Raw genomic sequence first — 27,126 nt, 5'->3', positions numbered from 1 at the left:
AAGAGTAATCACGTAATAGACAGAAAATATACATTTAAAATCCAGTCCGCCCGCCTATGGTGTATTTTAAAAAAAGTGTGGTACACTAAAAAATGCCTCCTGACACATAGTACATGTGTACCAAATTTTATTAAAATATCTAAAATGGTATTATTAAAAAATATATATTTTTTTGAAAACTTTACAACCCTGTATCTCAAAAGTTAAGACGTTTAAGACATATGTTATCATTATATATCATTATTCAGTTCTGGCTAGTTGTGGGTCTCGGGGTTAAGTAAGGACTTGAGTTTCGCAAGTTCCGAATGCTTTTACGGCGTTACGCGGAATTTTTCATGCATATTTACGAGCCCCATGTCTCAGCGGCGGGTCGCGTTGCTCAGTAAAATACAAATCCGGTCGTCCAGGAGGAAATACGACCCATGCATCATTAAAGGCGAGCATAAAAAGCAAGCAAGCAAGAAGTGATTTCATACAAAACTAAGCAGGATATAATATAATTATTGAGTTTTTAGTATTACTCATTTATTAGATAACGTTATAATAATGAGGTCTATTTTTATTGCTGTCCCTGTAGCCCTTATTACGCCATTTTTTATTTTCGCCCATGATTTCTTATAACACGTTTTTATTTATAAATATTGCAGTTTTCATGTAAATTTTGTAAACAAAAACGATATACTTGCAGAAAAGAGGAGTTAAATTGATTAAAATATATTTTGTAGGATAAGAGAAATCTATGAGGATTAAAAAATGAGTTTTAATACAAAAGTTGTTTCTAGTAAAACTACCTTTAATTTTCTTGTAGTATTTCAATTATGACTTAAATACATAGAGGTTGGGCAAATAAACTTACATTTTTTTAAATAGATTTTATTACACTTTTATATATCACTTGAAAAATCGAAAACAACGATAAATATGTATATATCGGTCTCTAATGTACGATTATTAGCGAATATCCTCGGGATTCAGGTTATGTTGGAAATATTTTTGTTACCGTGCATGTTAACTTTAAACATATTTTTCTGCATAACATATTTTCAAAAATAATACTTCTCAGACAATATTCCTAAAATATTTTTTGCGATGTTTTGCAAAATATTACTTCCCTTATTTTTTGTTAATAAAACAACCGGTATATTTTTGCTTTTTAGGGTAGCCCTTTAAAAGACGAATCCAACTAACCTATTCATGAGTTTTATCAATTGTCAATCAATATTAACGCAAATTAAATTTCTTAAAGGGTTTCAAATATTTTTTTCGATGTTTACAACATTAATAAGATTACATAATCGAAAAAATATGCACTACTGGAGCTCTCAAAAATAAACTTTGTGAATTTACGACAAATGAACAAGGTAGATGATCGGTTAAATTGTGGTGCGGTATTTGGAGAGAGAGAAACTCTTATGGTCAATACACTAGTGTGATTTTTAGATTTATTAAAAAATAGTATTCAGCATCTTAGTCGGAATATTATTCCTGAAATAGAACATCCAAATTTATTTTTTTCACAAGATAGCGTGTTAAGGAATGTACATTTAAATTATGTTTATGTCTTATTTTCATTTTTATTTTTTTTTTCTCTTTATTGGTGACAACAAATTAAAATATTAAAATATGTTAAAATATGTTAAAATATACAAATTTTTTTTTCTTCGGGTTATTACAGTACCTTGTTAGTTTTTAAACATAAGTAACGTACAGAACTGATCGCAGGGATCCTGCGCTAATTTCACGCCGACGCGGAAGTACGGAACGGCAGACGCGAACGGCGCCGGCGTACGGAGCGAGTGATCCGGGTGTTTATCGGTAGCGATAGTTTCCCTGGTATTTTTTTCATCTCGTCGGAAAACAAGTTTTCCGGCCGTTTTCTTCCGGTTAACGTGCGTGAGGCGAAGGCGAATTGAGTAACCTTCCAAACGACACAAGCCAGATCGATTCCCCGGTGGAATGACTGAATAGCCAAATTTCGGGTTACAGTTTGCTTCGAAGGTTTATAAGAATTTTTCATTTTTTCATTTTTCATAGCTTCTGCGTTTACATAGCGCTCCTTATCATCGAAGTGCAGATGTTAGTGAATTTTTCAATGGAAATTTTAGATAATGGATTTGGCAATGTGACACCATCTAGCCAGCAAAAAGCCAGGATTTAAACCCACTGGATTTTTTTTTGTGGGTCCCTTTAAAAGAGATAGTATATAGAAGTTTTTGCATTTCAACAACTGTTTTCGGGCTTCAATCGTGGTCGTAGTTTTCTTAAGGATGAATTTCGCGAAGGTCGTCCAAAATCGGAGGTTGTCCAAGAAAACATTGATGCAGTGCGGAAACTGATTTTGCAGGATTGTCATGTGACTTACCATGAGATTGACGTATCTTCGGACATTGGTGGGACCATACACACAATTTTGCATGAACATTTGGTAGCTAAAAAAAATTGTTCGCGTTGGATTCCACACAATTTGACATCAGCTCAAAAAAAGGCTCGTTTTGATTGGTCGAAGGAAATGCTAAAAAGATACGATCGCGGTGTTTCCAAAGACGTCTATGATATCGTGATAGGTGACGAATTATCAACCATTTGTTTGCCGAAGGACTTTGACAAAATTAGAAAAATCAACCGCCAAAGACGAACCACTCTCCACGACGACAATGCTAGCTCTCACCATTCAGTGCAAACAAAGCATTAAAAACGTTGATTTGGTGATCCATCCACCATATAGTCCTGATTTAACACCTAAGGATTCTTTTTATTCCCATACATTAAGAATGAATTATATGGGCAACAATTTTTGACACTAGAAAAAGCGATTGATGCGTTTAAAAAGCATGTTTTGGAGGTGCCCGACTCGATGTGGGAAAGGTGCTTTGATGATTGGTTTTGTCGAATGCAAAAGTGGATCAGGGAATCAGTCATCCAAGACAATGTCTATCAAGACAGCTCCGGAGGTTGGTAGCTTATAGTTTTTTATTACAAATCTCGAAATATAAAAGGTAGCCCCCGTGTTTAGGTTTAAAATTTTATGAAAGTTGATTAAATTTTTTACTTAATCTTGCTTTGAATTCGAAATTTGATATAAAACATTCCGATTTATACTTAAGGCTCCTTTATTATTAGAATTAATTAATCATAATGTTCATTTTTAACCTGCAATTTAATGATCTATGTTATCCAAAGCTGCGAATAAAAAAATAACGTAAAATTAGCGTTATTTTCATCGGCGGGGATAGAAATTTCGGAAAAAAGGAACGGACGCGTCGAGTTTCACGCCCGATTTTCCGAGCCGTCTCGAGTGTGAATTTTCGTACCGCGTACGAGCGATAAAAGCGGAAATAAAATTCGCCGTAAAAGCGAACCATAATTTGCCGCCATCGTCCGAGGCGGATTTTATTATTTAATAAAAGATTTATTGTGGGAGAGCAATAAAATTTTTTAAGAGCGCTCGGACGATCAAAAAGTTATTAAAGAGACGCGCTGAAGAAAGAGACGCAGGGTGCGTCATGTCGATTGTAATGGTTCCGCATTCTTTGAAGTAGTGCCATTCCCCCCAAAACTAATATTATGACGCACCCGCTGAAAAGCTGATCTTGACATTAAATTTTCCCGAAACTATATGACATTGTACCTTTTACGGAGGTTTTTCCAATATAATCCATTAACTGGCAAATTTACTGCATGTTCAATTTAATTGATTGATAATTTTATTGCTACTTAAGACGAATTAAATTTGTATAATTTTTATTTCCACCCGTATAATCTCCCAGAGCGAACTTCCTTACGTAAAACTATTAATTATAATAATAATTATAAATTGTTTATTGCCCGTAAGATACAATTTTTTACCTTAACATAACGATAGATACTGCTGAGTACAGAACGCTTTAGTTTAATTCCGAATGTCCCATACCCATGCTCCTGTCCCTCTCTCAGATCTCGTGAACTCATTGACTTGGGCACTCATTTCCAGGTCTTTTTTGGTCTTCTTGGCGATAACCACATCATAACCAGTTTCGGTTCATTCTATTATTTGGACATATCCATACCATGCCAGTTGCTTTCTCTCAATACCAGTTGTTTAAGAACCCTTTACTTCGATTGACGTACGAAATCTTGATGTTCCTAACGATCTTTTGAATAAACCCATTTCTGTTGCTTCCAGCCTTCTTCGATTGCGTTGTGTGATAATTTCCACCGGAATTATGTTGATTGACTATTGCTATTTTAACTATTCTCCATCATTTTATTCGCACATTAAAAAAAACTTAAAGCCAGTTACATAGGTGTTAAGAACATTTACAGGAATAAAGCAATTTTTAATCCGAAACAAAAAGATTTTCTCTGCAGTTCCTTCATTGTTTGATTACGCATATGAATATTGTCTGTTTTGGCAAATTAAAAGGTCAATACAGAAACTATGCGTTTCGCCTATAAAATACCTTGCCGTAGTCATATATCACTTTTTGAATAATTTAATTATTTTAAATATGAATAATCGACGGAAACTGCGTATGTACGGGTTTTTTTATAAAATTATAAAATCAGGTGAACTGGCTTATCTTGATGAGATGTTCCAACTTCTTCCATATTCCCAAAGAACAAGAAATAACCTAACTTACATTGTTCTTGCTAGTCAGATGACATACACACAAATAATAAAATCTAATTTACTTATAGACCAATATCTGCTTTTAGAATAATTAATCTAAATATTCAATAGTTATTTTTCTTTATCTATAGTGTTATGCTTAAACTCCTATGACAACTTCACCGTCGCTTTGGGCTTTTGTCTCCTTTTTCTCCGATTGTTCCCCTCCCCTTGGGGCAAACTCCACCGTAACCAATTTTGCTTCATTCTATTATTTGCATATATCCATACCATACGAGTTGCTTTCTGTCAATGTCAATTGTTCAAAATTCCTTTACACCGATGTACTTCCTCGTTTGGAATTCTTTCTCTTCTGGATATTCCTAGTGATCTTCGGATTGCTTTCTGTGAATCTCCACGTCTCTGTGCCATAAAACTCTTCATAAGCGTCCCATTAACCGTAAATTTTAGTTTTTTTCAATTTCTCGGTCAAAAAAATGCTGTTTAAACAGCGAGTTATTCTCCTTGCTTGCGTTATTCGCGTATCATTTCTTCCCGTTGTAGTGTAGTGGGTACATAATCCCATTTCATCTGATTTCAGTTGGATATTAGACGGTTCCGTTCCTATGGGCAGGTACGTAGCTTTCTGGGTATTGAATTCTAAACCCCATTTACTCTATTCTTCTTCGTTGATCATAGGCGAATTGTAAGGTATATAAGCATGTGTGACCTATTTCAACTTCAACTTTAAGGCTTGCGCAATATATATCTTAGAACTTGTGAGTGATATGCTGACGTAGTCCTCTATTAACAGGAAATTGATATGAAATTCTGTTACCTAGTTTTATTGCTGACGTCGATCAATTGTAAATGTTTTCGAGGGCATTCATTAATGTTGGTTTTCTGTAATGCTTTTCAAAACTTTTTTATAGGAACAGCGTCATAGGTTTTCTGGAGATATATAAACATAAGATGATTTTCTTGATTCGTCCTTGATCTTTTTTGTATTATCTGCTTTAGACTAAAAACGTTGTCTGTACTACTATGAGTGCTTGTGCCTGATATACCTTTGTAGTTGGAGCGATCCAACTTATTTCCTTTTTTATGCAGCGATGAAATGTATACTACTTTCAATTCGTGTGATTTGGGGTTTTCGTTTAGGTATTGATTTATACGCCAAGTAAGTTGGAGTGTCGTTGTACCATATTTAATTAACTCTGCTGGAAGTGTAATCGATGTATACTCATTTCTGTCTTCATTTAGAAGCTGTTCATAGTGTTGGATACATGTTCACATTGGTCTCAGTTGAGTGTTGTGTTGCTTTTTCTGATTCGCCTTTCTAATAAATTTCCACGTTTCTGAATGTTTCTTTTTTCCTAATATGTTTGTTTTAGTCCTTGTCGTCATTTTTATCTCTAAATAGCTGTCTTTGTCTTCTTGTTTTTTCTATTAATCCGTCTTATATAAAGTCGCTTTTTTGAGACACCAATATTTGCCCTTGTTCAACCATAGTTTTTAATTTCGAATTTTGTTTTGTATTCCAAGCACTTCTTGTGCTTAATAACATTTGTGATAGGATTCATAACATTTAATTAAACTTGAGTCATGGAATTCGTATGCTCCCTTAAGTGCTATTTATTTTACAAATAACTAACTTAAGTTGCTTTTAGTTATAGCTGTTAGTCAGTGATTGTTTCACGATTTTCTACTAACCAATTAGACAATTAATAGCCGAAACCTTTAGACGCTATATATAAATATGTTATCTAGTTTAGTCCCAATATATAAAAATGTTTGCTCCCTATCTCTATAAATGGTTGCGTAAAGTTTTCTTTCGTTGTTGAATAATGAATTTTCTGTCGAATAGTTAATACCATGAAATACTGATGGGAGCGATACTGTCGGTCAAGTTGAAATATAATTATGAAGACTCTTTTCTGAATAACCTCAAATGGTTTGAGATTAATTTTACATTCACCGCCACCACCACATTTTGTTTTATTCAAAGAATTTGGCTCGTTTGCTCAAAAATATATACAGATTTTTATAGCTAGTGTTGAATATGAACATCCCATTTCAGTTTTTCTATTTGCCACAATTCAGATCTCTGTGCCGGGTAAACCTCAATCTTGTTACTTGGTAATGTTAAAGCATTTTTAGAAAAGGGTACGTACACAGTTTTTTGCAAAATAAGCGCTCGTCGGACAAGTTGGTTATTGAGCAAAGATCTGCCTTAATTTGCAATTCAACATTATTCCTAAGTGTCGGCTGCCATCATTAGGACTGTATCATCCGCTAAAAACTGTTCCCTGTAGCATTCCACCGTAGCTTTTGAATTGGTCCAACACAATACACCTGACACCAATTGATTCTAATTTGTTTATTAATAACCTATGTTTCACTGTGTTAAAGGCCTTATCCAGATCCAGATAGCTATACTTCTTTCCAGATAATAAAGTAGTGGCATCAGCTGTATTTTTATTTTGAGTAAAACTGAACTGATTGTTAGAAATGTTAGAAATGAGCTGTGTATGTAAAAGGCGTTTTACTAATCTTATATTTATAAGTGTCTCGAATATTTTATTTATATTTGATAGAACACTGATAAGACGATAATTAACCGCCAGCATTCACCTTGTATACTGGACTAACAATAAACATAGGAATTATCACATTTATTATATACGATAGCGGTTGAAATATTTCTGTGGCAATCTCTTCTAGAATCTCAACATCAATACCATCTTCTCCAGGCGCAGTTTTTTTTTATTCTTCAGTTCGTTAATAATTTTTTAATATCACTAATATTCGTTTCTTCAATAAACATTGTTATTATTATAATTTTCTGAGTCAATATTTGTGGTTCGGATTTTGTTCGCCAACTTTTGCTCTATGGGAAAGTATATAGTCATTCTAAACCTTGAATCTTGAACCTTATCTTTTACGAGACAAATACTGATTTACAGGTTCCCACAATTTCCTTGAGTTATATTTGTTTTGGTATATTATGGTTTTCTAGGATTTACTTAATATGACATTCAAATAGATTTAATTGGCAATATGTTTTGAACAAAATGCAATCGACAAATCAATAGAAGTCAATGACGCACCGGAAAATCTGATGATATACACTATGTCCCATTTAAAATATCAAAGCTGATGCTACAATTTGGAAGAAATAGCAATGTTGCATCGCTTGAAAATCGTCCTTGCTTATGTTTGCAACTAAATCTTCATGTACCATCCATTGTGATTCATCTTATACTGATCAAGAAGCAAGAATCGAGAAGAAAATGATTCGTTTGTTGCAGACGGTACGGTACGAAGTGCGGTGGCTGCGGCCAGGGTATTTCGCCGAGTGACCTGGTGCGCAAGGCTAGAGACAAGGTGTTCCACCTCAACTGCTTCACCTGTCTAGTGTGTAGGAAACAGTTGTCTACGGGGGAGGAGCTCTACGTGTTGGACGATAACAAATTCATCTGCAAGGATGACTATCTCAACGGGAACAAAGTGACGGGAATACCACACCAGCAAGGTAAGTCCCATGCGTATATAACACCTACCCATAATTCCATGTCTTCGTGTATATAGGTATATATAGGCCTACCAATACACCTGCTCAAATTATGTCTATTATTTGAAGCTGTTATGTTTAAGTAAGAATGAATTTACAAAAGTTTAAAAGTTTGTAACAAATAAGGGAAATTTTTGGAACGATGTGCCATATTAACCCAACCATATTGTACTTCTCCGAGATTGACGCCAAATAAATGAATGATGTGGATTGCATTGCGCCTTCGCATCCACTGGAGTAATAATAATAGGAATCCACCGGACTGTGTCTATCCAGCGGGGATGATAGTTTTTTTTTCCTTTTCCTCCTTTTTTTTATGCAGGCCTTGTTTTTTCTTGATTACTTAATATTTAGATGGGTTTATCCTGCGAATAAATAAATAAAAATGGCAGTTGGTTGAGGTAATGGTTGAAAAAAGATGTACACTAGGGTGCTTGCTTTTTTTTATTAGTACATTTCAATGAAAGCACAATCCAACAAAAAAGTGTTGTAAAATTTCTTGGAGTTTGTATATAGTCGAACAAGTGGATTACATTCTCAAAAAAACTTTCTATTTATTGCTTTGTCATACGGAGCCTCCAGCATGAGGTTTCTTTTCCTTTGTCCATTCCCGTCTTAACTACGCCTTAATTTGTTGGGGAGGTTCCTCAAGTCTTTAGGAGACAGAAACGCATTTTAAGGATTATACTGTAGCCGTGGAAATTTTAATGTCGAGACCTATTTCCACAACACTCTTTGTTGACACTTATGAAAATTATGCAAAATATATGCGAGTCTAGTGTATCTCAGGAGATGCTCCCGCTCAAATGTAGAAAACACTATTCTAGTGAGACTAAGAAAGTTTATTTGACTCTCATTGAACGTGGTGCCAGCAAGCAAGCATCTTTAGAAGAAACGTCCGCATTGACGAAAATTCCAAAATTAACTGTATGGAAAATTGATCCCTGAATAATCTCATTCCAGCTAGGAAAAAAAGAAGCGATGCTGACATGCGATGATACTGGGATACTTGGGTGATACTGATATATTATTTGAATAATTTTAACTAATTTAAGTAGCTAATAAAAATAATTTGTAATTTTATTTTAGATTTCATTAATTAATAATTAATTCATTAATTATACTAACATAATTTTATATCATTTGTATTTGTATTGACAATATACTACAACACTTGTAACTTAAGACTTATGGAATTATGCTATCTTTATCTATATATTTTAATGTTGATAAAAAAACCTTACGTGATGTAGAATCAAATTTCTACAGTTTAAGCATTGTTGGCCTGTGTAATCAGCTGCTTCGCGGCGCCCCGTGACGAAATTCAATCGGCAGCCGCCGGCAAAATCGTAATTTCCATAGTCGATCATCGATCGCTTTGTACGCGAACCCGTAGATGCGGCGCGTGCGCGGCCACGCCCCGCCTTTTTTCATCCGCGACGGACCAATGAGCGCAGCCGCGATGATCGCGGCTGACTTGCGACGCGTCGCATTGGGGAGGGGGATTAGCCACGCCGTGTCCCTGAGGCGCGCGTCGAAGATCGCGCGCTGACCGCGAGAGAACGGGCAGGTGCCGCCGTGCGGACGTGTTCGATAATTTACGTTAGCGGATGGACGGCTTTAGGACGCGCGTCGACGCGGATCGATACGCCAATTTTTGACGGCCCTAGGGACCGATTTTTTAGCGTCCTCTTGTTACGTCGCGTATAAATACGACATAGTTTTACCGTTTCTGTTATAGTCCGTCTCGATCTTTATCGTGTTAACTTTTGACGGACCCTCCCCAATCAAACTCTAACGATGTTATTACCTTTTGTTATTGGGTAAAGTCACTAAGAAAAAAATTATTCTTACTTGAGTGACAAGGCAGGGGTGGGCCAGGTATATTTCTTTCTTTCTGATATATTTCTTGAGTGTTGACCATTTGAGGCAGTTTTCAACTGTTAAGTTATTTTAATAGAATATAACATTGTCGATTGATGCAAAACAGGTTACGAAAAATATGTATGAATCTTTAATTAGAAGATGACTTATTCATCAAGAAGCTTTAAAGGAGCCTGTTTCTTACCACCGTATAGACAATATTGTATATATACAATTATATTGCATTTTTTTAAACGTAGTTGTTCCTACCTTGAATTAACTGAAAAAGAAGCTAGAATAAGATGAAACCAATATAAATATAAACCGTGTCTCCATAGAGTTGTTCGCCAAATGGGGTTTAAGTACCGCAAAATAGACAAAAGGCAAGTAATAATGGAATCACACACATTACCCACTTTGAAATTTCATTACCTTCAAGAGACTAAAAGATATAGATTAGATAACAGATCATAATTGATCTTCATGAAATATGATTCGATACATACGACAATGTATCCATAGGATGGGTCTGATTCCACACAAAACTGTCAGGCGAAAGCACCTTCAAATAAGTCGCACCGCCATAATAGACGCTGGGTCAGAAGAAAGATTTGTCCCAAACTACTTACGCCAAAGAATATTAAGAATTCCAGCTTGGATTATTATGAGGATACAAGTGCCGAACTTTTTGTAATTTGGTTTTAAAACAATCTTCAAAAATATATTCCTAATAACATGGATAACGCAAGCTACCACGGTCGTCTGCTACATAAAGCACCACCCGAGTTTTATTGCCGTTGGTAGATAACTTTCATAATTGCGGGCAAAAGTCAGCACGATGAAAATTGAGACTATACTTGTACGATGATTAATAGCTCTCCAGGCCCAGAAGGTCCATTACTTGGTTGACGTTGTCTCCCTCTTTCCTTCTGTCGCTGCTAATCCCTAGTTTACGTATATCCTTTACCACCTCGTTCATTCATCTCACCTTAGTCTTATCCCACACATGATGGAAGTAACTCTTCCCTTCTCTTCTGGTTGAGAACCAAATGCCAGTACATTACTTTGCAGATAACGTATGTTGCCGTTGTATTTCACAATTACCTTCAAACTGGACCACTTGGACCCCACGAGGTACCTAACTTGGAAACTACGAACATATATATGTTTTTATTTTCCTTTCTTTTACCTTAAGTTAGGATGAGTTTCTAATGTTACAGGTACTAAGTAATTAAAAATGATACGACATAACGAGAAAGTTCCTGGAATGCGGACTCACCGTAACTATTATAATAACAATGAAACTGTTTATTTAACTAGTGAAGCAATAGTGTAGGAATATGACCTTTTAAATACTTCCTTTCTATGCTGCCATACAGTCAACCATCCTTTATTATGAAAATTAAGCCCATGGACTTTTGTTGTAAAGGAAATTTTATTAAACAGATATCCAGGTGATTTATCTTTAATGATCTTGAAATAAAAGGAGGCCATAACCAACTTGAAACTATTGTGCATATTGAGCCAACTAGTAGTTCGGAGAAATTTTGAAATTCTTTGGCCTTTGAATTCCATAAATCAACCTCAAGCATGGGTTTTGAATTTTAGTATCTATAAGAATAAATTAGTTTTAAAGTAACATAAGCTTTTTTCAGTTTTTCAATTACGCTCTGGCGGAAACAAAGTTTAGAATCCAAGAATAAACCCACGGTTTTACTGGAATCATATAATCGTTAACAAGACCTAATTTTTTGAGTTTTAAACTTGAACATCGGTTCCTAAAATTACAGCAGCTGATTTAGTAGGATTAATTTTGTTGAAGCTATATTATAGAAGTTATTTACATCAGAATTTATAAGTTCATTACTTCACTGTCATTGAAAGCTGTATGTAGTCGGGTGTCGTCAGCATAAAGATAATATTTAAGGTAATTTAGCGACATGTGAAACTGAGAAGTATAAATAGCAAACAAAAGAGGACCCAAGATGCTGGGATGGGGAGGATCATTTGTTACGGTTGTATTTCAAAATTTTTTCATATTTAAAAATGTTTTATTTACTTCTTATAAAACTTCTGGATTCCTCCTGCGTCGGTTTTCGTTGATTCGAACTAGCTAATGTTTCGCCAATCATGAATTCTTCAGAGCTTGACTGAATCTGGCTCGCATTTTACTCTGTACCTGCTTTTATATTGTTTGAGGGGGGGGTGGAGCTAAATAAGGGGCATAAACACTGTTTCGGATGACTGATTTCCATATTTGTGACAGATAGGGACCTGTTAAGAGTGTTAGGTTGCTTATAGATTTCCATAGACTCTCGGATTTTTCGTTGGTAGAAGAATTGATTATATGCAAGAATTTTAGTTTTATCCAATAAAATTTTATAACCACCATCTCGGATGACTGATTTCCATATTTGTGACAGATAGGGACCTGTTAAGAGTGTTAGGTTGCTTATAGATTTCCATAGACTCTCGGATTTTTCGTTGGTAGAAGAATTGATTATATGCAAGAATTTTAGTTTTATCCAATAAAATTTTATGACCGCTTTCGTGATTGTGTTCGGCAATTGCTGATGAGTTTATTTGTCTTAGTCTTAAGGCTGTTTTATGTTCTTTGAGCCTAGTTGATATTTTTCGTCCTGTCCCTCCAATGTATTCTTTGCCGCATATGTATGGAATGCTGTAAACTCCTGGCATCTCAAATGGAATTTTGTCTTTGACGGATCGAAGATGTTGAGAGATTTTTGGACAAGTGGTAAATCTGGTTTTGACGTTATATTTCTTTAGAATTTTTGATATGTGGTCAGTGATGTTTTGAATATAAGGAATCATAAGAGTGGCAAGTGTGGCATTGCACCGCTACTCAGGTATCTACCTGTCACCAATTTGGGAATCGGTCATCCGAAACAGTGTTTATGCCCCTTATTTAGCTCCACCCCCCCCCTCAAACAATATGAAAGCAGGTACAGAGTAAAATGCAAGGCAGTTTTAGTCAAGCTCTAAAGAAGCCAGCAGGATGATTGGCGAAACGTTAGTTAGTTCGACTTAACAAAAACCGATGCAGGAGAAATCAAGAAGTTTTATAAAAAGTATTACAGTAGCCTGTAAAAGGTTCTTTGGAAAATTATTTTTTTTATTTGTTTATTTTTCATTCTTATAAAGTAAATGATAACTGTTTATTTATTTTAAAGGATTGGAATAATACTACCGCCCGAAAATTAGTAACCAAAACTAACCAAAACGGCGAACAATAAATTCATCTTTGTATATATTTATATTAAAAAAAACTTCGATTACAAGTTTCAGGCTGTAATTGATAAAACATGTGTTTAAGTTTTTGCGTACCGGTAAGCATGTAGGTACCTGTCTAATTACTATTTACGCGGAATAAATATCTTTAATTGCAGGTGCAATTACGACTAATTACGGGGATAGTAGAAAAAATGGCGAGCTCTCATTTCACGCGTTGTTGAATAGCAAATTTTAACGTATACTCAAATACTGCGTGTCATAGAAATTGCCACACCCTGTATATGATTAGCCTTGTTGTCGAAACAATTGCCATGTCAAAATATATAATTTCATGAAAATCGGAACTTTTAGTTCTTATTTATTTTGATAAATGGATTTTCATCAAGTAAAAGCCACCTCAGTTCAATATTCGAATCTGCTAGCTGTGGAAATAATTCCTCTTGGAGAAGAAATGAATAAGAGTTTCCATCACACGATGACACCCTTGTAAATTGTACACCAATCTTTTGAAAGTAACCATTGAATAACTATTGAATAACCTGCAGAGTTCATATCGTCGTTGTAGTCCCCGGTTTTGTTTGATTGAAAAATAAGAAGACCAACATTTTTGTCTTGCCACTTAGTAGTAGTCCAAAGTAGTCCCTTTTAGAACAAACAATGTTGACCCTGTCTGTTAAAAACGATATTTCGTTATTTTTTCCTGTGGATGGAAAAATTAAGTCGCAAACCTGGCTCCAAAAAACTCTCAGCTCTAATTTTGGTCTGCTAACACTCCGGGAAGCATTTTCATTTAGAAACCATGACCCAGTTCTACGATGTTCTAGATTTTCCAAGATCACTTGACAGAGATACTAAATAGGTGAATGCGAAGTAGGTTTTTATATGGGATGACAATTTGGTGCCTGCTGTATTATTATTATTAGCTCCTTAAATTTAGTTCTTTTATTCATTTTATAAACGTATTGAGATACCTTTTTCACTGGGTTATTGGGCTGTTATTTGATTATCTAATAAAATTATCTTTTTGCCAAGGTCACAATCACAATAGCATGAATGATAACCTAGGAGAAGCCCCTTTTTAACAACTCCAAGTTCATTAAAATGCGTTTAGCCTTTTTTCAAGATATGTATGTGGGTTTACTCAGACAATCGGTATAAGGATCCTTTAGTTGTCGCTTTTCCTTCTAATTGAAACATTTATGTCTCAAAAATAATTGTTTGTAAAAAAAACAAACAATTTATAATAAAAGTTAAAGATCCAATAGATTTTTTTTCGAGATTAGGAGTATATTCTTTAAACTGATAGCAATGCATCTAACGTTGTTGAAAAAGTACAAGGATAAGACAAAGACAATGTGCTTTCGTCACTCATCTTCTCTCCACGAGGCTTAACTTTCCTCCATATCAAAATATCAATGCACTTCATGAGTACCCACTGCAGGTCTCCGATGTAACCTTGTTAGGAGTTTTTATATTTCTTAATTTCAACAAATTTTACTTCGTTCTATAGATCTCACTCGAATTGGTGTATGTGCGTTTGAATTGACGTCTTACTATGAGCGTGTTTTTGTGTGAATTTTTTTTATGGGTCTGATGATGCCCGAGTGTGCTCAACACGTGTAAAATTTTATAAATAATAATTTTTGAGACCTTCACTTTGGAGTTTGATTGAATCTTTATGGTTTTCTCGTAAATTTTCCTTTGTGCCATTTCTAGTGTTTTCTTCTAGTATTAATTTTTCTAGTTCTGCGTTTCTCTATTTCGCTTGGTATTGTTTTATTTTGATCAATAAATACAATTGATTATTATTATTAAGGACCAAATGGATCAAGTTACAAAAACCGTTTTAGGAACGGTCACAGAAAAAAACTAGGCCGCCCGGGATCTTCCTTTGTTATAGCTAAATCCGCGGCCTTCTTATTAGATCCGTCCTGTTCAATTTCGGTTTATAATAACATCGTTAATAAATCGCCAGCGGTCGCATTTTTTTTTACCTTCAGTTTCGCCTAACTGTACCGTCCGGCCTTTGTACGGCGATCCGGCGAATCTAACGTGGAATTCACACCGATTTTAATCCGGCGAACCGAAGTCTGGCGATCGCGGTGGCCGCCGCACGGGTCTACCCGTCCCCCGCTGTTTTGTCCACCCTGTAGAGCGTAATTCGTTAACCGCGTTAAATGTGGGAAAAGGCGGTGAGCTGGAGAGTGAAATCCGGCGAACAATACCGCGACCGCATCGGGTGCCAAACCGTGGTACCGTTTCGAATGGTGATACCCGCTAAACGGAACCTCTCTGGCCCGATCGAGAAAAAGCCTCGGTTTTGTTGTAGAAAAATCAGCCGCGAAAAGTACGACGCGAACATTGTGACGTGACCATGGAATGACCTTGCCGCTTATTGATCTGTTCCTGAGGTAACCTCGCTCGCACAGAGTTGGATCATTTTTAGAGTTTTAGTTGTCTTAGGTTCCTTCCTCTAAAGAGTATTGACTTGAAGAACATTAATATAATATATTTATATATTTTTTATGATAATATATTTGTGATTATAGATTTTTGCATATATATAGTGTAGTATATTTAGGTAAAACCTATATGCCAATGGATTCAGTGAACCATGCTGGCAGCATGACCAAGAATGGTGCCAACGTATTTTAAAAAATGGAATTAGTTAATTTGATCAGTCGATAGTTCGTTTTATCTTACTTTAAAACGGATATATCGAAAACTTTTCTTTTTTTAAAAGTAATAAAACAATAATAGTAATTAAAGTGATATAATTAAAGTGAGGTAAGATTTTATGTAAATCTAAAAGTTTATGCCTTTTTAAGAAATAATTTGTTGTATATTTTTGAAGACGTAAATTTGTTTGCGTAATATAAGTTATTATCAGCTAATAGCTCCTGTTGGTTTTTATGTGACCTCGAAAATGAGACGTACGTACAAGTTATCGCATTTTTTACAAAAAAATTTGTTATAGTATTTCTGGATCTTATATGGTTTGTGTAATATAATAATAATAATTAAAGCAACCACAACAACAAATAAAAATTGCTGTTAGTTTTAATTCAAATTTAAAACTGATATATCGAAAACTTTTTAATAATGAAGAATACAACAACAATTATAACTAAAGTAAATACAATATCAAGCATGTATTAATCGGTCAATATTTCCTATCGATTTTTATCTTACCTCAAAATTTTTTAAATTTTTAGACTATGATATATTTTGCGTAACAATAATAATAATAATAACAATAATAATTAAAATAAATCCGGTAAAAATTTCTTATTGATTTTATTGCTTGCTTAATAAGTAATTTTTGGACTGAACATATTTTGCGGAATTTAATAATAGCAATAACAATAATAATAATAATTAAAGTGTATACAATATGTCATATGCATATGAATTTTATAGCGTATGCGTATTTATAATTGAAGTTTAAAATCTTATCATTAAAAAGGCGCCGTCGTTAAAAATAAAAAAACAATTTTTTTTTACACTTCATCATTCTACATTTTCGACAGCTGTTTCCAAGATCTAATGTTCGAACTTAGTGTATTGGAATTATAAAACATTAACATAAAACCATTGAATCTATAATTGACTTAATTGACAATAGGCTATCACAAATTGGAAATAATCAAATACGCCTACGTAAGGCATACTGAATTGATTTTTCTTCTTAAAGTTGCCTTTAACCTAGACATCATACCTCGTATAAGTAGGAGCAATCGCAAATACGACCCTAAAGAAAGAGAAACATTTTCGATATCAATCACAACGTTTTGCTGAAACAATGTCGGCGATTGGTTCAACGCACCTTCTCCTTATAATAATTTACATAGGCGATAAATCACTCGTATACCTAGCGTTATTGTTGTACGGCGCACGCGAGACGTGTATTAATGACAACTTATTTAACATGGTGGCGGCGGGATTCCGAAGTGCCGGCAGAATTTTTATTCCCCGCTTTTTTTGTACGGGTCCCTCTGGTCTCACTGTAATTTGAACAACAAATAATAGTGTCTTTAACGATGAGGCACTCGAGAGTTCGGTGATCAATAATTTATTACCCTCTTATAATTCCGGGGCGACTCATTTCAAAGTCGGATAAAATGCATCAAAATCAAAACTAACCAAAACTAATAGTCTGTGTGCTACGAGCCCTGAACGCATTATTAGAGGCGGACTAAAACATGTTTTAGTTAGACTAAATTCGTTGATTTCAATATTTACTTACTTCTTAGCACGTTTATTAATATTTTTTCATTTTTAATTTAATATTATTTCACTAAAAATATGTAGGGCTCGCATCTAATAAAAGTCCTTTTTTGACGTTGACATTTTCTGATAATATTTAGTTTATGAGATTATTTTGAGTATATCTTTACTCACGGTTTCAAATAGCCAATGAGGTAGACGATCCATATTAAGAAAAAAGAAAAAGAGCAGAAAAATGATGAAAAAATCGCCTCTTGATTCCAAGTTTCGATTTTCCCAGTCCCATGATCCTAAGTTACATTCAGACCAGACAATACCATAACATACCATTTCATACCATTCAATATCATTTTAAGTTCTGCATTTCTTCAATTATATTTTATCTTAATTTCATTATCTCTTATGTCCTCGTTTCTAATTTTTTCGAGCCATGATTTAACACCCGATCTTCTTCAATAATCGGTCTCTATCCGATTTATTGATCTATCATGTTCAAGCAGCGGCTTACTTGCTTTTCCGTCATGATGTTAAATTTCCTTCTCTGTCCTTGTTTATCAATTTTTGTCCATAGGAATGTATATTTGACATTTACTGATTCGCTGATCAAATTCCAAATCCTTTATTTTGGTTTTGGTTTCATTAATCTATCCATATTTGAATAGTCTTCTAGCCATAAACTCCAGATCCTCCTTATCCTGGGCAATAACCACTTTAAGATTTGCAGAGTGGAGGTTACAGGGGGTTGTGTCTTTGTTTAATTCAATGCCTAGTCCACTGCACGATCTGCTCCAAGTTCTCAGCACTTCATTTAAATAAATTTTAAAAAATGTGGGAGACAGGCACCACCGTCGTTGGATTTTCGTGTACTGGCACAGTATGATCTTTATTAGTTTCACGAAAAGTAGGTGTACTTCACGGTTTCTTTCTACTATTTTTTCATTCATCTGTACCACTGTAAAAATATGGTGTATAGACGATCTACCAACACTGAAGCCGGCCTGCTTTCAATCTTCTTGTGTTCGCACTGTTCCCCTACTATGTTACTTAATATTTTTCCATATAAACTGCTCATGACATATGCACCTGTAGTTTTCACAGTTATTGATACCTATTTCCAACTACTTGATATGATTTTTTCATTTTGGTATTTAATTAACAGTTTTGTACGGTATTAGATTAGTTTATCATTTCCACTGACACTCCTTCGGGTCCGCAAGCTTTCTTGTTTTTCATGGTCTGTATGGTTTCGCTTAAATTCCCTCATTAAGTTCTATGGGGTGCCCATGTACCTGCTTTTCTATTTGGTTGGTTGAATCTTACCCTATTTAGTGATGCTTATTTTAACTTACACGCCTCTGAGGATCTTGTGCCAACGATACGAGAGTCCATTTCTCTTAATTTTCAGCTTCAATATTATTTTTTCATCATTCTTGTAAACCGTGCTTGTTGTTCTCTCTACATTATTCTACTTTTATTTTGTTCTTGCTGGTTATGCTATGCTACGCTTGTAGTTTTTTACTTCTTTCTTCCTCTAGTGCAGTACTCTAGGTGACGAGTTTGTTTTTTGTGCTTTGTTTGCTTGTTTGTCCAAGGACTTCAAATGCTGCCGAGCGTATTGATTCCATGATATGTTTGTATATGTGTTAACGCCTCATTTTTTATTAATATAATTTTAATTTCCATGTCATGTTTTTTGAGAATTTAAATAAACGTGGCAATCTCGCACGCCGAATAAGTCCGAGTGCAACTCGCCGACGGCCAGTGCTCAAGGGGTTTTCACATAAGCAACTCGAGTATTTTTCTACGTACAATCCCATCACGAAATACAGTCCCACCTTCCTTTGATTCCAAAATTTGATATTCATTTTTTAACTTCACGGTGATAGTATAATAAACTAGAAGAAGATAGCCGTGGTTGCAGCGAAATATTTGATTTGGTTTGGGTTGCTTGTGTGGCATTTTTGTTAATTGTTCATATTGACTTGGTATCTATACTTAATGAACTTCTAAATGGTCATTATATCTGTTAGACAATAAAGCTTAATATCAATATTATCAAAACTGGAGACCATAATAACCAAAATATTGACTAAGGCAACAAAATACGCGCCAATGGTCCATCGGGTGATTATTTCAAATTAAAAATATTTTTATGCTGGTAGTTTCACATTTTGTCTAAGTCTTAGTGACTGATATTGATAAATAATTCGCGTTCAATTAGTCCTGTGGCTTTATGTAACATGTAACGTGTTGTTTTGCAATTGTGAATTTTGTGGATTTGCAGTTTTGATATTCAATTGCTGCTTTACGGCGTTGTTTCAAAAAAATGTAAAGTTGTCTTGGATTTACGCTTGCTCTTTACGTTTTGTTGAGGCAAAAGCGTAAAATAATGCCAAACAGGAGACGAACCAACAGAACATCATAATTCATTCGTTAATGAAAAGCTTGGTTGTGTGGTTCATTTAAGAAAATGCGATCGTAGATCGTAGATCGAGATTCTCAAATTGTACGTTGTGAAAGTAAAGGGCGCAAATCAAATTTACTTAAAGCTTTTAATTAAAAATTAAAAAAGAAAACTAAATATGTTTTTAAATGATCGAATGATGATGGAAATGTGAAACTGAAATCCATTTTTTTCTTCGTCAGGTACTGTTTAGTGATGAAACCACATTTTGTTTAAAGCAAATATTATTATTAATATTATATAAGGTCCATCCAATATGCGCATGTGTTAAACTGCCGCAAAGGCAAAAATATGCTTAGATCTCCTTAAATGTTCCAGAAAAACGAGTTTAGTGTGTGGAAATCGCTGTTTAGAAAGAAAAAGTAGTGGGTGAAATGTTCACGTTTGCGTGAAATATACCTTCCCTAGGAATAAATCGTATAACACAGAGCGGCAAGTAATAAATGTTTGGACAAGGATATGAAATAACAAAATTATTGGACCTTATTTCTTCGATCCAAATGGTACCGGAGCCCGATATTTTCAATTTCTTCAAAATGGCTTAATTCCTACTCTGGCAGTTTATTTCCCAAAATCAAATCGGCCTGATATGCCAGATAGAATGTCTTGCACGATCTGCAGATATTACCGCAATGGATTTTTTTCTCTGGGGATATATAAAAGCAAAAGTGCATAAGGAAATACTACAAAATTTAGTTGATTTAGTAGAATTAAATACGAAATAAAGCCAATTAATGAAAATACGTAATGTTTTGGGAGAGTTTCGAAATTGAATTTCTTTTACATGTTTTTTATGTTTTTCATGATGTGCTAAATGAATTCGAAAATGAATTTGTTTTAGATAAAGACATCTATTGTTTGACCTACCGCGTATATTTTATATTTACTGCAAAAAGACCCCAAAAAGAAACTATTATAATTTTTAATCATCCATTTTTTGGCCGTTGAATGAATGATTTTTTATTAAGATACCATGAACATGTCACTCTGCTTGTAAATATATGGGAAAGTCCTTGTAAAAGTTTAGGTTCCATCCATAAACTAAATTCATCACGTTGTCCTGTTTATTTAGGTAAGGTCTGTTCATAGATATAAGAAAGTGACTAACTGATACGAATTAAGGAAAGACCCGGGCAAGCTGTAAGAATCAAATATGGCTGAACAGGTCCGTACTTTGCTTAGAATTTAATTATTTGTAATAAAATTACAAATTATTTTTATTACCTACTTAAATTACTTAAAATTATTCACATAATATATCTGTATCTCTATCGCTATCATCGCCTGTTCTAATTATTATTTGTTCTATATTATTTGCAATATGGATATACGATTGTTCTGCTTTTTCTATATGTTTAATAGAATTTGCCCAACTTTGTAGATGGATGTTAAAAACTTCGATATCTATAAGTTTGAGGACATTGGAGTTAACACGGGGAAAAATATTGTTACGACGAATTGCAGATTTCAGTTGGTGGCAACCATGTTCAATGGGATTAAATATACAGTGGTAAGGTGGAAGCCTTAAAACTGTATGCCCTAGATTTTTTGCATAATTATCACAGACGTATTCCTTTTGTAGGTTCAAGCTTGGTAGAACCTCAATTAATTGCTTTTTGGTATAATCTTCGTGAAAATAAATGTCGTTATTATACATGTAGTTTTGGATTGTTGCTTTTGTGTCACACGAGGAAGGGGTATTAGTCAACTGTCTACCGTGATAACTTGCATTGTCGATTACAATGACGCTATTAGTAGGAATATTTGCAACTAGTTTGTTTTTAAAGCAACTTTCAAATAAATCAGCGGTGGTGTCTTCATGGCAATCCAGAGAAGAATCTTATATTCCAGTCGCAATTTCTGAATTCTAAAAGATTCCATTAAAACTTGCCTTTTGTCAATTTTTTTAAATCTAAAACCCATGTATTGAATACGCTTCCATAAGGTAGTTCTGCCACATTTAACACCGGTTTCATCTTTTCAAACCTCCTAATTAATATATCTAATATAGCCACGCTTTGTTCCTCGTATAACTGATAAATTTTAAGCCGTATTATAATCTTGATCACTTTCATCTACACTCTAGAAAATATCAGCATCGCTTCTTTTTTTCCTCACTGAAATGGGATTATTTTCGTCAATTTGACCGTTTCTTCTAAAGATGCTTGCTTGGTGGCACCACGTTCAATGAGAGTCAAATAAACATTGTTTATAACTTCCTTAGTCTTAATAGAATAGTGTTTTCTACATTTAGGCGGGAGCATCTCCTGAGATACACTAGACTCGCATATATTTTACATAATTCGCACACGATTCAACACACGCTGTATTACACACGAAATAAGAATGATTACTAATAAACTTAAACTAAGTACTATACCAAACCAAAGAATATTAAACACAGGTAGGTATAAAATTATTTTCTACTACGGACCGCAATTTTACCTGAATTTAAATTCCGAAACTTTAGGTAATAATCTTGTTGCATTGTATATTACCTAATGACCACCCTATGATAATTCCATTCATTCACTTTCTTATATCTATGAACAGACCATACCAGCGATACCTAAACAGGACAAATCGTAGCGGCCGTCTTTCTCGCACCGTGATCATACTCTACCTCGGCACTCGGTGGCAGAAAGTAAGAACATCCCAGTAACAACAGCATCTCAACATCCTGAACTAAAATATGCCCAAGATAAGCCTCCGATTTCCGATTTATTTAATTTTTTTTCAAAATTTCAACATCCTATTTCCCCATACGGAACCTCTTACTGGGACGCCTGGTATATTAAGAGTATATATATTTAGTACTCAGATAATCGTGTGAACAGAATAAGGAAAAATGAAAGTGGATGAGACGACATTTTGCTCAAATCGGAGAAGTTAAAAGAAAATTGTTCATGCTACAAATTGATGAAATCGAAAAGGAAATTGATAAAAATGAAGAATTATAAGTTAAGAACAAATCTACGGATGAAGACAGACAAACCGAAGGAAAAGTATAATAAAAATTAAATAAACCACAACATTTGGACCCTTATGAACTTGATGATATAAACCTATTTACAGCACTTTCATTGTTCAATGATGTACCCAAAACATATAATGATGGAGGATTAGAGGCTTTCGAAGACATAAAAATTAGTGGTGGTTTCGAAAGATGTCAAAATAATCGATACAATGTGGGTGTTTACTAAAAAGTTTGTTGAAGAAAAAGCAAATAAAAAGGCGAGACAAGGTGAAAAGAGGTGTTAATCAGAGTGTTGCGAGGATTGACCAATTGTTGTTCTCAGTTGGACGTTCAAGAAATCGTGAGAAACTGTGAGCATCGCATCTTTTTTTCCTCGCTGAAATGGAATTATTCACAATTTATTCACAAATAAACATTGTTTCTAACTTCCTTAGTCTCAATAGAATAGTGTTTTCTACATTTGGGCGGGAGCATCTCCTGAGATACACTAGACTCGTACATATTTTGCATAATTCTCACACGATTCAACACGCGCTATATTACACACGAAATAAGAATGATCACTAATAAACTTAAACTAAGTAGTATACCAAACCAAAGAATATTAAACACAGGTAGGTATAAAATTATTTTCTATTACGGACCGCAATTTTACCTGAATTTAAATTCCGAAACTTTAGGTAATAATCTTTTTGCATTGCATGTTAATGACTACCCTTCGATCATCCTATTCAAAATCAATTGGTCACTTTCTTATATCTATGAACAGACCATACCTGTTAGCTGTCAGACCATTGTTATTAGGTGGGTTAGTCGACAGATTTAGAACTGTGGTTTCGACGCAGTATGTTTTCTGATTGTGTTAAGCTTTTCCCTAAAAATGTGCTGGCATATTTTGGAAGATACGCTGAAATAACTTACTTCACGGTTCTGTCCATCTTTACTGGACCACCGAAAAGACACGTGTTTAAGAAGCGCAGACTAAAAAGTGGTCATTTTCGATAAAATTGATAACTAATCGATTTGCTTGATTGAATTTTTATGATAGAAAAAAATGTCCTCAAAGCCACTAGCCAACTAGCCCGATCGTTCACAGTCTCGATACATCAACCGAAATTGATTATCTGGATTTCTTTCGAGTATATCTTCATTCGGTGTACACCCAGCGATCAGCGGGAACCTAGTGGCGCAAAACTGGTCATTGCTGCGGGCGCCGTTGCGTCACCAACTGCCGAGGCCTCCTGCTATTGAAATTAACCTTGTAAATCAGCCGCATTTACACGAGCATTGTGCGCGCGGCGGAGATACGTCTCGAGATTGTGTCGATTTGTTGAAATTTCGAAACAACATACAACAAAGAGCCTCCTTTCACCGCGTACGCTTCTTTGTCGATGCGCTTCGATCTGGATACGCCGGGCTCTTTTTTTTTTCGTCATGAGTACCGTGGGGTTAGGCCCGCGGGCGATGCCTCGCTGTTGGCCGAGGCGGCCATGATGACTTTGTTTTTCGATACGCGGGTTCCAACGCCGACTGTGACGGAGATGGTTTCCACGGCCCTCCGCGGTGGATACGTGTCATGTAGGTTAAATTGTTTATAATTACGTTTGATGATGGTTTCGGCGAATCGAAATGTCATCCTTAAAACCTCTCAATAAGTGGCAGCGAGGAAGTAACCTAAATTTTTTATATCTCCTTAAATAACACCAGAATGAAATAATCTCTATCCATGATAAAGTATCTCTTCTGGTTTCCAATATCCCATGACAGACATCCTTATCTTGGACACAATGTATACAGTGTGTCTCATTTTTTATGGTATTAGGCTTTCGTGATCCAATTTCTCATAACTGTCATATTTTGTGCCAAAACGAGCGAATAGAAGGGGAGGCAGAAATTAAAATCACAAAAAAAATCGGAATTAAATGTATGTGCTTTGTAATTGAAACACCACTTCATCATCATCAATCATCATCATCATCGGGTATATGAACGGGGTGTCCTAGAAGTAAAGGTAGATCGCCAAATTTCATGCATTTGATACTTCCTAACTTCTTACCACTTTTTTACACAAAAAAAAACTTTTAAATTTAGTTTTGAAATTTTAAATATTAAAATTTAAAATTTCTTTTTTTTATGCCATCGATTTTAAAATAACCGAGATATTGCATACCACTGAACTAATATGGTAGTACAGACCTTGACAACGTTTTGAATGCTATTTATTTTGAGATTTTTACAAACACACGCAAAAGACCCAGATAAACTTCGACGTCGATGAAAACAATTTTATGGAAATATAAATTAAATTTTAAACTAAAGTGGAATACAAAAACTATTAATAAAAAAAAAGATATCTATTCCAAATGATTATGTGCCACAATTCATGTCGAGTATGAACTACTTCTTCATAAATTATCGACTTCATATACCCCCAAAGACGAAAATCAATAATTTTTCAAAGAAACTTCCACAGGCTGCTGTAATGCTTTTTACAAAACTTCTGGATTCCTCCTGCGTCGGTTTTTGCTGACGTTTCGCCAATCATCCTGTTGGCTTCTTCAGAGCTTGACTGAAAACTCGGCAAAACGTCAGCAATTTCGACTAAGCAAAAAACGACGCAGGAGGAATCCAGAAGTTTTGTAAAAAGCAATAAGATTGAAATATGGAATCCTATGCGGCCAAGGTGTTGGACTCTCACGATCAATCCAATAAGGAAATTGATCACCTAGTTTTTTTATTTAAAACCATTAGGTCGACAGTTAGCCTGACCCGACAAGAACGAGAAAATTCTAATCTGAGAACTAAAGTGATATGCACAAAGTTTTTCTGCAAATAAATATTAACACTAATTTGTATGGGCTATATTAGAAAATGAATAATATATATGGGGTGCTTTAAGATAAGCTCATAACAAGAAAACACAACCTAGATCGTGAGAATTTCCAATATTTATTTAATGACGCTGTACTGACTCCTATTTAATGTATACCCTGAGCCAATCTTTATAAAAGCAGTGCAAAATATGACTTCAATGGATGGAATATTGATCAGTAACCTCAAAAACGTAGATGATAGTTTTTTGACACCGTGAATGAAGTCAATAATCGTTGTGGACTGAAAAGGAACATCAAGAAAATAAAGTACAAAGTTCATTCCAGAAGAGTGGAGACAAATTATCTACCAAAATGGAAAAGGCTAGACAAGCATTCTTCAAAATGAGAACATTTCTGTCTAACTATAATTTCTCCATAAAACTCCGGAAAAGGATGCTGAAATGTAATGTTTCCAGTATTATACGAAATGGAGGCATGGACTGTCTCAGAAGTGCTATTGGAAAGAACAGCAGCCTTCGAAATGTGAACACATTAAAAAGAGCATCTGGCATTAATAAAATAACAGAGTAAACTTTACGCGTAACGGGTGTTAAAATATGGCCGGCCATGTGAAGGAACAATCTTTTCTTCTTCATATACATATACATCCCACATTTTTTTACTTCCCTTGATAACGTGACGGACAGCTTACATAATTTATTTAAAATGTAATAAAAATGTAAATAAAACTTTGATGCGATGACAATCATACATTCGAGAGTCCATTAATGAAATTTGTTTATCTAACTCCGTTATCAGCTATTTTATAGTTTTGTTTTAAAATAGTGTTTGGTGTTTATATTGCTTCCGGATGAATTTAAAAATATCCAAAAGTGGAATTTGAAATATATCGGACTACAAAGCTCTGGAACCTGCTTAAGTGTTTTGTGGCATTAAAAGCGACAACCCTGCGAAAGTCCAATAATAAAATAATAGAAATTTAATGAACCATAATTCCAACTGGCTTGCTTGAAGTTGACTCCTAATTCTAAAAGTGTAAACTAACCATTATCGGCAAAATAACTCACCGGCTATAATTTCGCGTTCTAAAGAATCTGTCGCGTATTATCGATTAAAATAACAGTGTCCAAGCCCAAACCCCAAACTAGAATTGGGAAAACGGGGAAAATCCCTCTCAACTCTGTCGCTCCCACAGAACGTCTGGCACACAACAAGCAATCGGTACGGTACAAGGGAAAAGCCTCTCGGACGTTCCGCGTCTTTCAAATCTTGCGACGTCGCTTCTAAACACAGAAATTCGTCTGACAGAGACAAGGGTCAAAGGAGACCCGGGGGGCTTTATCAAAA

The 27,126-nt window shown here is 34.8% G+C and overlaps 1 protein-coding gene across 1 annotated transcript in view; it reads left to right on the top strand.

Moving 5' to 3' along the window:
- The window catches only part of LOC132706246 (LIM/homeobox protein Lhx1), a 139,350-nt gene that overhangs the window by 31,242 nt on the left and 80,982 nt on the right, over nucleotides 1-27,126 (top strand). Inside the window, exon 3 of the mRNA XM_060677461.1 lies at nucleotides 7,900-8,123. Within this exon, the coding sequence (XP_060533444.1) occupies nucleotides 7,900-8,123 (224 nt within the window). The remainder of the gene's footprint in view (nucleotides 1-7,899; nucleotides 8,124-27,126) is intronic.

The sequence above is a fragment of the Cylas formicarius genome, unplaced genomic scaffold (genome assembly GCF_029955315.1).
Source record: "Cylas formicarius isolate icCylForm1 unplaced genomic scaffold, icCylForm1.1 PGA_scaffold_8__14_contigs__length_24414737, whole genome shotgun sequence".
Classification (NCBI taxonomy): Eukaryota; Metazoa; Arthropoda; class Insecta; order Coleoptera; family Brentidae; genus Cylas; species Cylas formicarius.
The sequence above is the reverse complement of the archived record's forward strand: the minus strand, read 5'-3'. Positions and strand labels throughout refer to the sequence as shown.